General features: G+C 40.0%; 1 protein-coding gene across 2 annotated transcripts in view; it reads left to right on the forward strand.

Moving 5' to 3' along the window:
- fhl3a (four and a half LIM domains 3a) overlaps positions 1-13,585 on the forward strand; it is a 30,316-nt gene extending 16,731 nt beyond the window's left edge. Inside the window, exons 1-6 of one of the 2 annotated variants that reach the window (XM_061050139.1) lie at positions 6,793-6,952; positions 7,092-7,264; positions 8,655-8,829; positions 11,143-11,312; positions 11,434-11,620; positions 12,347-13,585. In XM_061050139.1, the coding sequence (XP_060906122.1) occupies positions 7,109-7,264; positions 8,655-8,829; positions 11,143-11,312; positions 11,434-11,620; positions 12,347-12,498 (840 nt within the window). In that variant the 5' untranslated portion in view covers positions 6,793-6,952; positions 7,092-7,108 and the 3' untranslated portion in view covers positions 12,499-13,585. Of the gene's footprint in view, positions 1-6,792; positions 6,953-7,091; positions 7,265-8,654; positions 8,830-11,142; positions 11,313-11,433; positions 11,621-12,346 lie in introns of those variants that run through there. The other variant, XM_061050138.1, reaches the window with a different exon arrangement.
- The last annotated feature ends 1,357 nt before the right edge of the window (positions 13,586-14,942 follow it).

Consider the following 14,942-nt stretch of genomic DNA (forward strand, 5'->3'; position numbering starts at 1 on the left):
GTGGTCCAGAGTCTCCTCTTATCCAAGACAGAGAGATTAAAAATGACAAGATTCATTGTAAAGCTGCTTTTTATTTACCAACAGCACCTTGTCATATACACAGTGATGACCACAGATTGCTGTAAGTCTTAAATATCATGATGATGCTTTAGTCAGCTGCCATTCTGGGAGATTTGTATCACCTCTTATACAGCAGATTGCTCTCTTACCATCAGAATTCAAATGTTCTATATGTGTGCATAACCCCATACTTGTATGCTTGTTTAAATAAGCACATCTGTTTATGAAGGTGGCTAAAGCATTATCTCCCCTTCATGAGCAATTTCCTCTTCTTCCTGTGATAAGATTCGTTGCCTCACTGTGTCCTTTCGTTTTCTAGACCTCGTTTATCAGATTGAGAAAGCCAGCAGGCGGCCGAACACCAAACTCTTCAGTCATATATTGACCCTTACAGATAAAGGATTTCCAAAACTGATATCAAATGTAGAGGGGAAATTTGATCGATTACAGATATGGCGTCCTTCATAGTGAATTGTTGAGCTGGAAGGGAAATAAACGTTCCTGATGAGATTTTGCAACAATACGACCCTTCAGAGAAACTCAGAGGGCTGCTTTGGAATACCATTTTATAAAAGGCGATCTGACAATAACCCTATTCAAACTGCTGTTTCAAGCCGCCATATTTATGCTCCTGTGACGTTTCGCCTTCAATTGGAATGTCATGGAGGTGTAATGCCCCCCCCCCCCCCCACTCCTCCTCTCTGTACCAGCTTCAGAGGTAGTAACTCAGGCGTACCAGAGGCGAGGCGGTTTCAGCTGAGTTAGCGGGTTAGCGCTGCGCTGTGTGTTTGTGCATGTGACTGAGTGTCCATGTGGAGCTCCGGCTGTGATGTCCTTTTAAACCCTGAAACGCAATGTGAATTCACAGACAGTGACATTTTCTATATATATTTTCTATATATTTCTTGGTTGTATTTCATCAGGTTGTGTTGCACTGTCCTATGTCTGTTTATCTGTTGTGTTTTTGTGTCCACTGCTGCAAATCAAATTTCCCTTCCAGGGACAATAAAGATCTGAACTGAACTGAACTGGGACACAAATATTACACCATATGTATGTACGAAGACGTGATGATGGCTGAGCTTATTTATGACGCTTTTGCGGAAGAAGCAGTCTGAAAAAGGCAAACATAACACATACAGTAGTATAGTGCGGACTACAATTTGCGCAGCTGTGATGCCCTACATATGCTGCAGACAGAGCTGAAAGTAGTATAAACTATGGAGTTGCGATGTGTTCTACTCCTAAGCATTGTTCTGTGTTTTGTATTTTCTGTAAACAAGTATATCAGTTATAGGCCCATAGCTGATAATATCTGCTGAACCTTGTATATCATTGGGGCTCAACTTATATCCATAACAAGTATATGTCATTGTCTACCATTTGATTTGTGTTTCTGCAACCTGAATGGTTAAAAGATGGTCTCCATGCACACAGTTAGTCATGTTAATGATATTTAGCTTGTGGAGTGACTAGTCTCACAGAAAATGTGGATCTGGAAGCTTCTCCCAAAGGTTCTGACCTTGGTTTCCATTTCCTTGAAGATGAATGAAATCCCTCTGACATTGTGTCATAAACACAAGTGCTGGAGCGTTAAAAAAAAAAAAAAAAAAAAGTGCATTCTCTTTGTCACATTAGTCACCAAGTGAAAAGTCTCCATGGTCACGAGGTGCTGAAATAAATACGATTCAACTTCATCTACATCAGGCTTCTTTCAAGTGGCCACCAGACTGAGACACAAATGATCTTTTCTGGAGTGTGCTCTTGACATTTTGTTTTATTTTTGATATGCTCAACCAGGCCCTCAAATGATATATTTAAATGTCCAGTGCTATGATTTTTTCCCCATCTCAAAGCCAGCCAAGCAGCAGCTTTACTGTGTTTGGAAGATGTCCAGACACCAGACAGAGGGCAGTGCGATGGTATGTGTTTATCTGAACACAGCCGTTTCACTTTTCCTCTAGTTTGATTTAAGACTTGTCATGGCTTTAAGTTCCTGCTGCAGCGCTCAGTCGCCTCTAAATGTCACCGTCTTCTTTCTTCCCCTTTTTGTTTCTCTCTCCCACTGTTTTGTTTGATTTCTCCTCCAGTCTTTCATCACTCTCTCTGGAGCTTGTATAAAAGGGGACAAAGTAATGTGTACTTTAAGGGGACCTGCTCAATAACACACTTCTTCCTCTGGTGTGTGAGTCTCTTTGTTGCCAGAAGATCAGGCAGTTAAAGTTGACTGAGTGCCTTTTGCAGCTGATATTTTTTCAAGTAAATCAGACCTTTTGTGCACTGTTAAGTCCACACTTTTTCAAGTGTCCTCTTTAATACAAGTGTTCTTGTCAGTTGTACTATAAAAAACACATGTCTTACAAATAGAGCAACTTCCCTGGGATTGCATTGATTCCAGTTACTCCAACATGCAACTGTTAGGCCACAGCTTCTAAAGCGTTTTCCACTTAGCGATTAACCAAACCAATTGTTGACCCAGCCTCCATTGGCAGACTGTGATGCCATGTCCTGTCGTCTTATCAGGAAGAACACAGTTGCACTGCCACCACTGTCACTTTCCCTATATCTGAAGACATTCCCACATTAGCTCTGCAATATCTAACCAGAAAATATGTTATTTTGTTTCCAACCACAGAAGAACAATATTATTTCCTTGTTGTTTATGTCACTTGTTTTTGCAGCTCCACTGACATTCATTTTATGAACTAATGGAAAATACTTGACTTTTAGGTTAAAAAGATGCGTCATTCCTCTTTAGAAGTACGAAGTAGCTGAAAATGTGCTGGAAAACATTGAAACCCTCCAAAGTATCAGTGCGTCACTAAGTTCCCTGGTAATAGTCTGTACCTACTTGTAAACCAAGAGTTTGATTTGATGTTTTCTGTGAGTTTACTTTGAATGGAGCTTCTTAGTGCAACACATTAGATTAGTTACACAAGAAACATTGATTTTATTCATTTCTAAAATACAAATTATTGATTTAAGTTTATTAAATATCTTGAATGCACCATGTCTGTTGATAGCTTGTATGTTCATAATGGATTGTTTACTGAAAAACCCTGTACAGCCGTTGACTAATGTCTGTAATTGGTGTGATTTCACTGAGATGAGCTCTTGTCCTAAGGCTATGTTTTCAGTGTTAGCCAGTCTTTAATGGCACTGACTCACACTCACAGTGACCCACAATAGGTGTCTTCAGACCCTTAAATTTTAGTTTAGAGATAATGGCATCAAAGTTAGTCTCTTTTTCATGTCTTAAACATCAATATGGTAACTTTCTTTGAATTTTTAGTGCAAGTCATGACATATTTCCTCTAATTAGCTAATATTCAGTCGTATAATCCTTTTCTTTCTAATGGTGGGCTGTCAGGATTATTCCCAGTAGTCTGTGTCGACTGTTCATTTGGAATCAACCAGAGCGTAAGCAAAGTTTGGCCTGGGGATTAACAGGCCTGCCTGTGGGACTGGACTGGACTGGACTGGGTAAATGCTAGACCTTCAGTGACCAACTGTGACTATGTTGCCTAGCAACAGCATACAACTGGCTTGCTTGACTTGGACCCTGAACGTGACCTCATTATGCCAATCATGGAGGGCTGTGATGACCAGAAGAATGTAGCCTTGGAATTCCTCTGTTATCTAATAGACAAATGTGTGAAAACACATACAGTTTAAATCCCTGTTACAGCCTTCAGAGTGTATCACATCCCATAATATTAAGATAGGGTTGACACCTGTTCTTTCTTGATGAAGCAGGGTCTTAAATCCCCCTTCTTTTTATCATTCTTTCACCATGGCCACTTATTAACAAAATGCCATATGTAAAGAAGATAATATTAGTCATTAATTTATCATTTTTATTTATCTTATTTGAATGATTCAATCCCTAAAAAAAGTTTTCACCTCAGCATGGAAAAAATGTGGCTAAGGAGAAATTAAAAAACAACAGGATTCACATATCTTAGAAAATAGTATTCTTTACTCTAAAAAAGGTGGGACAAGAATAATCTTACAAAAATGTACAGGAGCTTTGGCCATATCCCCGTCTTCATCATCAGATTGAGTTCGGCCTGTTGACATGTCGGCCTAATTGTTGATTTTCAGCTCACATGGACAAGAAGTGTCAAAGGTAACAAGACAACTAGCCCATCGTTTGTGACTAACAGAGCTACATGTAATATTAATGTTGGTATGCCATCTCAGATGAACCTCTCTGGATCAAAAATGAAACTCATGGTTGCTCCATTAAAAATAGATTCTTCCATTGTGCTGCAACTCTATAATTAAAAAAAGTCCCTGCAACATTTCTGAACCATTGTCCTGTGTGAGGGCACTGGTGATTTACTTGAAGCCCACACTTTTCCCAGGGGCATGTATTCAGTCACAGCTCTGGTATTTGGGATCATTAAGAACCCAGAGTCGGTTCTTAGTCATTTGGAGATGAAGGAGATGGACCTCTGCCTGGAAGTGAGCATATACAGTAGCAGATACAAAGCCCTGTGAGAACTAGCCTCCGGACTGGATTTCATCATGACCCAGATCCTTCTCCTTCTCTTTTCCTTCTCTTCTCTTCTCTTCTCTTCTCTTCTCTTCTCTCCTCCCCTCTCCTGCTCTTCTCTTCTCTTCTCTTCTCTTCTCTTCTCTTCTCTTCTCTTCTCTTCTCTTCTCTTCTCTTCTCTTCTCTTTTATTCTCTTCTCTTCTCTTCTCTCCTCCCCTCTCCTGCTCTTCTCTTCTCTCCTCTCCTCTCATCTCCTCTCCTCCTCTCTTCTCTTGTGGATTTTTTGGGTCAGCAATCTTCATGCCGTCATGTCTAAGTCCTTCGCCCTAGGGATTGAAAACACTGATGTCATGCCCCTCTCTGTGAGAGCTGGTGCCATCAGAGGTTCGTTTCAGGATCTGTATTGGTCACTTGAACACTTTAATCAGTTCATGACCTGGAGTTTAAAACAAGCTCTTCTTGTGATCTGTTAATTCATTTGTATTCATGCATCAGACTTTGGAAACTTTGCAATCAAGTGTGACCTTTACATTTATACATCTTAATCCTAAATTGATTGCTGGCAAAGTTGTGATTCTCTCTGGAGACAATAAGAACAGCTGTAGAGAGGGAGACTAGCCAATAATGCAACCAGGAACACCCTCAAGTGATCCTTCTCAGATACAGGGATGTTGGTAGGTTTAATCATCAGTCTTGGAATATTACTCCTTTTGTCAGAGGATTGCATGTCTGCCTATTTGGAAAAAAGTTTCCTGTCCTACTTTCTACAAACTTTGATTACGTCAAGAATATATGGATTATACAGTTTACGGGAGGGCAGCAAACAGCTGCCTGATTTGCTTTGGAAATTAAAGCTGACATCAGACGTCACAGAACTCGCTTCCCAGCTTTGTGAATCATGCCTCGTCTCGTCCTCTTACCTGGCAAGCGAAGGCAGCGCATACCTACCTGGCACTGCAGATTAAATCAAGGTCAGAGTGTTCATTTTCAGCTCCTAACTCTGTTCATCTTATCTTGATGTTGTCGGCTGATTGCAAGTTTCTGACCGATGGTTTTGTCAAATCTTCCGAAATTTGTGTTAAAACAGCAGATTTCCAAGTTCAGCACCCTCACCCAGCCAGACTGCAGCTGCTGTTTCTGATTCTTTGCCAAAGCCTCCAGATGGAAGCGATAGTGAGAGACATCTGATACTAAAGATGTGTCCATTAAGTCTTTAAATAGATATATATGACAGTCAGTGTTTACACATGGCTGTTTGGCCTCATGAGAATTTACACTATACATCTTATTTATGTCTTAAGATCGTCTGAGGGAGCTGAGAGCGTCTCTTCAGCTTGTGGAATTTCGCTTGTGTTAGCAGAAAGCTGTCAGTGGGTTAATAAATGAGGACTACGAGCAGGTGAGGTCTGTCGGATCTTGACTTTCTCACCCCGATTCATTAAGAGCTTTGTCTGGCAAACGGTTGAGACGGATGTAACACGAGAGTCTGGGACTGATGTGGTCTTAGATGATGGATTCTGTGTGAGTTGGCGTTCGTTCCTTTTCTTTTTTCCTGCATCACCCCCGTGTTCGAGTGCATTGGTGGACCCTTTGCAAAATGTATGTGTGGGTGTAAGACAGGCAGCAAAGGGGCCAGTTTGTGATTGATTATTGTATCAGACATGATTATTATTTCTGGATGGTGGGAATGAATTGCCAGTAGTGCAGCCTGCCAGAGGACTGTATCCATTATCACTAGGCTCCCTTCCAGCCATGCTGTAATGTTATGGCAACCTGATATTGTTGCCATAATGCTCTCACAATGTTATTCTGTCACTTTGTTGTGTGCTCAGTCATGATCAAGGGGCCCTATCGCACGGTGAAAACCATGTCCCTCATATCTGTATCTGTATGTTGCTGTGCTGCACTTTATGCTTAAAGGAAGCCACCTGTTAGCGAGTTCAAACAGCTTCAAGTGTCTGTGACAAAACAACAAACGCTTCATGAGGTTTCTGTATCTGCCGGTGGTCCCAGCTTTTCTCACTAATAAAGTCTTGCCTCATAAATATCCACAGGTGTGGGCTTAAAAAGCAAGTATACACGTCTTTAGTCCCACTTTTAATCCGTGCTTTGTGAGCGGTTGAAAGTGAAAACAAAGGAAAAAAAAGTGACAGCTCCCTCTCTTGTCCCCTCCCTCTTCATCCACCACACTTTCATCACACAGCAATAAAAGTTAAACGGCATTTAGTACAGCCTCTCGCTCACTCTTCTTCTCCGTCTCTCTTTCTTTTTTCCCACTTGCTCCCAATTGCACTGCGTGTTTTGTTTGCAGCTCAGCTCCATCGCCGGTACAAGCCGAAATATTTACAGCATAAATATTGGCAGAAGAACTCTACACTGCTGTGCCAGAAAAGGTTACAGAATAATACTTCAGCACTCTTCCACCTTTTTTTTTTGTCCTCTCCTCCTCCTTTATAACAGTCCTTGTTTGTTGTTCTCTTCTCTTTTGGATTGTTTTGCCATTTAAAGCGTCTCTTCTTCTCTGTGTTGCAGGTTTAGACAATATAACGATGGCTGACCGTTTTGACTGTGACAACTGCAAGGAGTCCTTGTACGGCCGCAAGTACATCCAGTCAGATGACAGTCCCTACTGCATCCCCTGTTACGACAGCCTCTTCTCCAACACGTGTGAGGAGTGCAAAGAACTGATCGGGCATGATGCAAGGGTAAGGCTTCTCATTTGGACATGATCAGGCATGATATCAGCTCTCTGTTGCACAACATTTACATTTTGGAAAACATTCATTATACTCGTCAAAACACAGAGGCGGATCGAGACTGTTATGAATAGGTTGGCCCTCTGTAGCACTGACTTATACAGGGGTGGCATGAAGTTTGTGTGCACACGGGTACTGTTGGTAAGCATTTAATTGACCCTTCCTGTCTTCACTTATCATACCTTAACAAATCACATTAAAGAGAGTGGCATCATATACATTTTCTAAGCTTAATTCTAAGGACTCAAATACAAGACTTCTGTCCAAAGTCTCAATTAAATACAAACAAATGTAAATGCACCACATGGAAATACAAAGAAAGCGACTTGCAGCCTACACGGAAACCTCTGCCAGCAGGGTGTGAATGGGTGTACAGTGGTAGGTGTGACCTTCAGTGTAAAAGCGCTTTGAGTAGGCAGAAGACTAGAAATGCATTATACAAGCTCAAGTCCATTTAACCCAGCCCAAATAGCTGATTTTAACACAAGTCCCGCCTCTTAGAGATTTGGTGTTGATCTTACTAGTTCCAAACTTTGAACCATATTTTAAAAGTTAAAACAGGAAAAGTAATTTTTTTTTTAAAATCTCCCCATATCAGCTCTAAACCATTAGCCAGTGTTTGGCACATTCTTTGATATCTTAGCTAGAAGTTTGGTCATGCTAACGATGCATGATTCATGCTTAATGAGGCATGTTCTATATATTTTGTGTGGCACGACAAGGTAAAACCTTATTTATCTTGCAATTATACAGGCAATTTCCACTGAGTCTACATAAGCCAGCAGGCTCATTTAGTCTTAGATTGTAAAAATGCAGCATGAGGGAATGTCTCTCTTTTTCTTGCCCACAACCGAGTTAAAATTTAATTCACCCTTAATGGAAAACACTCACATGAAGTGGAAGACTGACATACTCTACTTAGTGAAGTTTACAGAAACAGGCATGCTTAAGTGCTTGGTAGTTTGCTGAGCTAAGGAGGCTAATGAGTTATTGACACCGTCCTGGGCAGTGGATGATAAATCAAGGAAGTGTTTTCTTGGCTCAGTTGCATTTAGAAATGTAATTTGACATCCTTTTTTTTAAACAGTTATGCACATAACTACTGTCCAACATGTACACAAAGTTACCACATAATCCTCACTGCCCATGCAGACATTACACGGGTCACTATGATGAATTTAACACTCAACTCGGCTAAAACTATAAGCAGAAACCTTTGTTGGTGTTGCATTTTGACTTTCTTATTTACCTACTTTAGATGATTGCGATTCAGAAACTCAGGAAATAATGACGCAATAACAAATGACATGGCTGTTGTCTCCTCTTGTTCTGCTGCCAGGAGCTCTTCTATGAGGACCGACATTATCACGAGCACTGCTTCCGCTGTTTCCGCTGTGATCGCTCGTTGGCGGACGAGCCTTTCACCAGCCAGGATGAGGCCTTGCTCTGCAATGACTGCTACTGCAACGAGTTCTCCTCCAAGTGTGTAGCCTGCGACAAGATCGTCATGCCAGGTACAAGATGCAAGGCATCTCATCATGCAATAATTCTTTAACCAACCACAGATGAGCTTAAAACCCAGGATGAAAAAGTTTAGAAATAGAATAAGAGATGGAGTGACTTGTGAAAAATCTTGTGCATAATGCATTTGACAGAACTCATTTAACCGCTAAGCATTGGTCTCATTGTCCCACATTTTTCTTTTTCCATGTTGTATACAAATTCCCGTCATGATAGTTAAGCAACAGATTTTGGAAAATGATGATATGGCAAAATCCAAACTCTCCAAAGAAGTTAGGGGACCAAGTTAGTTAGACCAAAGCCATGGGTCATCATGATAAAGCAGCAGCCAGGTCTGAATGTGACAGAGTAATTGTCAGTATGCTTCACTTGCTGTCTGTAAGCCAGATCCTCAGAGCTGGTGGTCTGCCAGCAGTGTGATGATATGAAGAGATAAGCTACACAGTTATTCCAGCGCTGCTTTGCACAGCTAACACAGCCCTCATGGTTCCAGGAAGAGGAAAACATTCCTCTTTTCTCTCTACTGTAGCTTATCTCATGTTCACACATATGTATTACAGCCTGTAATGTAAGTGAGAGCAAACACTGAACCAATCTAATCTTATTTTGAAAATTTCATAGTTTTTAGTAGTATACAACACTACAAACGGTTGCTGAAAACAAAAAAAGTGGACAATACTGAAACATCAAAACATTGATCTGATACCTGCTGCAGTTGTTCAGTTATCAAATGTGGTCTTGCAGGCTGTTCTCTCAAACAAATTAGCTTTTTTATTGTACTATTGATTCTGATGTAAAAAGTCATGAAACAGATGTTATCTCTGTTTATGTCACGGCCCAATGTGACTCACTATCTTGGACAAATATTTGGTAGACATGCATTACACAAACACATATTCTGAACATGGAACACACATGGAGCGCACACAGTAACAACAGAATAAATAGTTCAAAGCATATTGACAGGAGACTTAATGTGGAGATCAAACTTGCTGCCAGGTGTAGTAAAGGTATTTGCAGTGTAATAATTGAGGCGCTTACATCTTAAATCTAGAGAGAGAAAAGCCTAATCATGCTGTAGTTACAGATGTTGTTCTGTGGCATCTTCATTTCATCTTTCAAACCTTTATTTAAGCCTCGAAAATCATTGAGGTTTCCCCTCATTTACAGTGATGTGGAGTCACAAAAAAGAGCATGATTAAAGCAACAAAGACAGGATGATCCTCAGAAAGAAAAAAAACAATCACACACTGTGGTGAAGTGGTTAGAGATCATTGTCTTAAATTGCCCAAGAGAAGTCAGTCTTGAGAGTGTGGTCTAAATGATTCCACAATTTTGGAGCACAAAACCTAAAAGCGGATTGTCCAATATCAGAGAAACCCCTCAGGACCTGAAGCAATAGACAGTCAGTATAGAGTGAGTTTGGTAGGGTCTGGTGGTCCAGTTCAGCAGAGATGTTTTATTAGATGTTGTACGTTCAATAAGGGATTTATAGATAAAGAGATATGGGTGTGCCAGAGAAGACCAACAAACTGTGTTATACAGAATACAATGATGAGTGTTATAGGGGTCTCCGGTTAGAGTAGAGTGATCAACTGAATCTGAATGTATATGATACATATTAAATTTTTTAAATAAGCTTCAGAGCTCTTTAAGCTTTTTTGAAATTCTCATGTTATTGAGCATTTCAGCCTGCTCTATTTTATTGTATTTGTCAAACACTTATAACCAACCAGTAATGTTGCCCTTCTTGAGCCACTGAGAATCCTGTAATATTATAAAAACGCTAATGTTTTTGCAGAGGATTTTTTTTTTTTTTTTGCAGTTGTGGATTTGAGAACACCACAGAATACAGCCTGAGGCATTGAAATGTTAGCATATCCGCAGACAGCAGTCGTGTAAAATGTCGGCTCCACACAAACCACCGCGCCACCATAGAATAAAGCAACCAGTATCATAAAAACCTCAACAGCCCGGAGAGAGAAGATGGATTGGTTGGGGACACAGAGAGGAAAAATGGCATTATCTCTTTCTGTAAGGCCTGTCGCCACTGTCAGCAAGTTGGGAAGAAGTTTGGGGCCTGTGGTATTATGATTTAAAACAAAAGAGAACATTTATGAAAAATATTGCCTTCATACTTTTCAAGTGTATTATTTCATGTTCAATAAAATTACCTCAAAGAAATACTTGCTGCATCTGTCTTCTGAAGATCTGCAAAGATGAATTGAACAAAAACAACTAATCTCTCTTCTCTCTGTCATTTTTCCATCCGTCTCTCCTCCTGTCTTCTCACTTTTCTCTGCCAGGTTCGAGGAAGTTGGAGTATTCAGGCTCTACCTGGCACGAGGACTGCTTCATCTGTCACAGCTGCGAGCAGCCGATTGGCTCAAAGTCCTTCATCCCTGACAAGGATGAACACTACTGTTTGCAGTGCTACGAGGACAAGTTCGCCCCCCGCTGCACGCGCTGTAAAAAGGTCAGTTACAGAATGACTGCAAGACGTTTTTTAAAAACTCAAATAAAACTATGTTTGTACTTTGGAAAAGGAAGTGACTTTACTCCTGGTAGTCATTTACCTTTGTCCGTCTCATTTTCAGACCCTGGCTAAAGGTGGCGTGACCTATCGGGACGAGCCGTGGCATAAGGAGTGTTTTGTGTGCACCAGCTGTAAGACGCAGCTGGCAGGTCAACACTTCACCTCCCGAGACGACAGCCCGTACTGCCTCAAGTGCTTCGGCAGCCTGTACTCCAAGAAGTGCGAGGCCTGCAGCAAGCCAATCACAGGCAAGATGGCATTATTTGTTTGTTGTTCAATGCTTACATAGAATACTATTAATGCTTAAAGGAATATTACTTAAAAATTGTCAGCTTAGTTTTGCAGTTTCATTTCAACCGGTCTCAGACTCTGCTAGATTTAAGCAAAGATTTAACGGTATACAGATAACAAATCTTGATAAGAAAAGGAAGTACATCACAAGAAGCAAAAAAATGTTTGTGAAATGTCTTTCAGGCCCTGAGAACTTCTTTTCACTATCATCGTCCTGCTGATTTTTCTGACAATACAGTTTTTGCGATAGCATAATAAGGGCTATTGTCTTTTTGTTTTTCTCTGTGCTGTTTTTATTGGTATGAACTGAAAGATTACACAACCAATCAGAATCAGGCAGGACTGGATTCTGACAGTTGGTGGTTTGGTCACTTTCAGTCATATCTGTTTCATCCCATCCTCACAGCTCTGACTATTCTTAGATTTTAGACAAAATAACCCTTCAAAAAGATAATTTTTAACTTAGTTTTCCTTTTATTTTTCATTCATCAATGTAATGGAGAATTAATATGAAGCCAATGCTTATTTTTCATTTGTAAAAAAAAAAAAAGCTTATTCCCCCTTAGACCACATTTTTAATTGTTTTCCTGATTTGCAACTTCATTGGTACAGAATTGAAACTCAGCTCTCTGACACTGGACATACAGTTTAATATGTGACTTCTTGCTCTTCTTCTGTTCTAGGTTTTGGAGGAGGAAAGTACATCTCTTTTGAGGATCGCCAGTGGCATCAGCCGTGCTTCACCTGTTCCCAGTGCTCCGTTACGCTGGTGGGAGCCGGCTTTTTCCCTGATGGTGACAGGATCCTGTGTCGCGACTGCAACACTAACCTATAGAGCCGTAAATGACCACAATATCAACTTTTTATCCCCGCAATTTCAAGAACCCCAAAGTCATTACCGAGGAAGGTAACACATGCTAACATAACGCTGCCTCAGGTTGTTTTTATATAAAGAGTTCAGTTACTCGTGGTCCCTCTTATGGTCAGATTTACATCCAACGTTGGTGTGCAAAAATCCTGTTCGAATGCTGCATTTTCTGAATCAACCCTTCCCAAAAAGTTAACTATATTCTGAAAGAAAGTTAATTATGTGCCTTAAGGATAACATTACTTAAATGTTATGTGCTATTAAACCAAAGAACTGCAAAATGCTAGCCACTTTGCTAAAAAAAAAACTCCTTACTATTTTGTATGAAAAGTTTCCTCACCAATCACTGATACTGTACAGTATGTGAACCTAACTGTGTAATCAGAGTGTGGTACTGTGGCTCTCTGCTCGTATAACTGCAGTTTAAAGTGTTTTGATACAAGTATTTCAGACTGTAAAAGCAAGTTTTCTGATATGTTTCAGTTAGGTAGAAAGTCTAGATGTTTTTATCAGTAAAGTCATTTGCACTTTGGATAATCATGTTATGAGCACATAATATAATGGGTATAAAAAACATGGCACACAGACCGCTTATAATGTCATGTATCTGCTTTTTTAACTTTGCAAAGACACTTATTTTTACCCAATGTTTTCTCTCATTTCTTTCTTTTTTATTTGTTGTAATTAATCTCCTTTTTTCACCATTGCTCAAAGAGTCAGCATTTATAACCCAAAAGAAGCTGAAATTAAATACTGTACTTGTATATTGCAGGAGTATGCATGTCTTTGTCTGTCATGATTTCCCTTCATTCATTTGTTTAACGCTGTTTTCTGTGCGTTTTTTTCCATTGTTTGTAACATTTGTGAAAATTATACAAAAAAAAAAACTATTTCATTGTTTCAGCTTTGATGCTGGTGAGTCAGAGTTGGCAAACATACAATTAAAAATGGAAATTAAGGCGATTACAGTATGAACTTACGATGAGAAAGATGTGGCTAAGTACAACATGTTTAGCTTTCCTTGTGAAGTCTTAATAAATTAACACTGACCGATCTCTCATTTGCTTTGGGTTTTATTTTGTGTATTTTTTGTTGTTATAGTGAAAAATCCATGACTGGTTTATGAGGTCATAGCTTTCTGAAAACTTCAGTGTTTACAGTCTAAGCCAGAGAAAAACCTTCTGGCGTTTAAAAAAAAAAAAAAAGTATTTCTAGGAAAGTGTGTGTGTGTGAGAGAGAGAGAGAGAGGGTGCACACAGAAAGTGTGTTTGTGTGGAAAAAGTGTTAGAGAGAGAAACCATGCATGTGTAATAAAAGAGATTAAAGTGTGTGTGTGTGTGTGTGTAAGTTTAAGATATTTTCTGTGTTTGTGAGAATAAAAGAGTGAGTGAGTGAGTGCACATGTGTTTGTGTGTACATGTGAGTCTGGATGTACATATAAAAACTGTATATACAGACTGTTGTTTATGCTGACTCGACCGTTTCATTGCCTTGATGAAGTACACAGACTGCCAAACACACTCTCCTGTCGGTATTGGTGAGACGTCCTCCTCCCTGCCTCTGTTTGAGATTTTTTCACCAAAAAAGGAAATGGAAAACTCATAGCTGCATGGGGGAGGGTGAGAAGAAGGGAGGAGGGGGGAGTGGGGGTTGACTGGTGGTAGAAGAAGGAGAGAAAAGAGTGTGGGAGAGAGAGGGGAGAAAGAGAGGGAGGATGTTCACATCTGGAGTTGCTCCATGGCACTTTCGTCAGGGGGTCAGCTGCACACAAGGCCCCCTTCGGATTTATTGGAAAAAGGAGGCGGGCGGAGAGGTGATGTTTAGCAATAAGGGTCAGAGGAAACGCTGTGGAGATGTTAACTGTACACTGTAAAAACAAAAAGTCATAATAAAATTTTTTTTTTTTACTTCAAGTCTATGAAAATGTTGTGTTGACTCAATATTATACATTTATGTCACCTCAACTAATTGAAAGTTTTCCAACTTTGAAAAGTGATTCATATTAACTTCAAAAATGGCGAGCTCTGTCGAACCCTCCTTGCTCGCAGAGACATCTGTTGTTAGTGCAACAGAGGGCGCAGCTGTTATTTGTCCTTATCTGCACAGGGGATGGAACATTGTCACAAGTCTTGTGCACTTAAAAAAAATATGTGAAGCACGGGTCCTCTACTACTTCATATGCGTGCAAGTTGTTGCTGGTAGTGATGATGGTGACAATAATAATGATGATATCATTGCTATAACCTGAGGTTACTTATTCATTATAATAATAAAATAATACAATACATTTTTTTTTTTTTTTGTGGTTTGTTTTTACTTTCCTCTTTCTTCCCATTCTGACAGCAAATGCTCGGCCTCCTTTGCTTTTAAGGTTTGATAACACAATAGTGTGAGTTACTGTCCAAAAACGC

The sequence above is a fragment of the Labrus mixtus genome, chromosome 11 (genome assembly GCF_963584025.1).
Source record: "Labrus mixtus chromosome 11, fLabMix1.1, whole genome shotgun sequence".
NCBI lineage: Eukaryota > Metazoa > Chordata > Actinopteri > Labriformes > Labridae > Labrus > Labrus mixtus.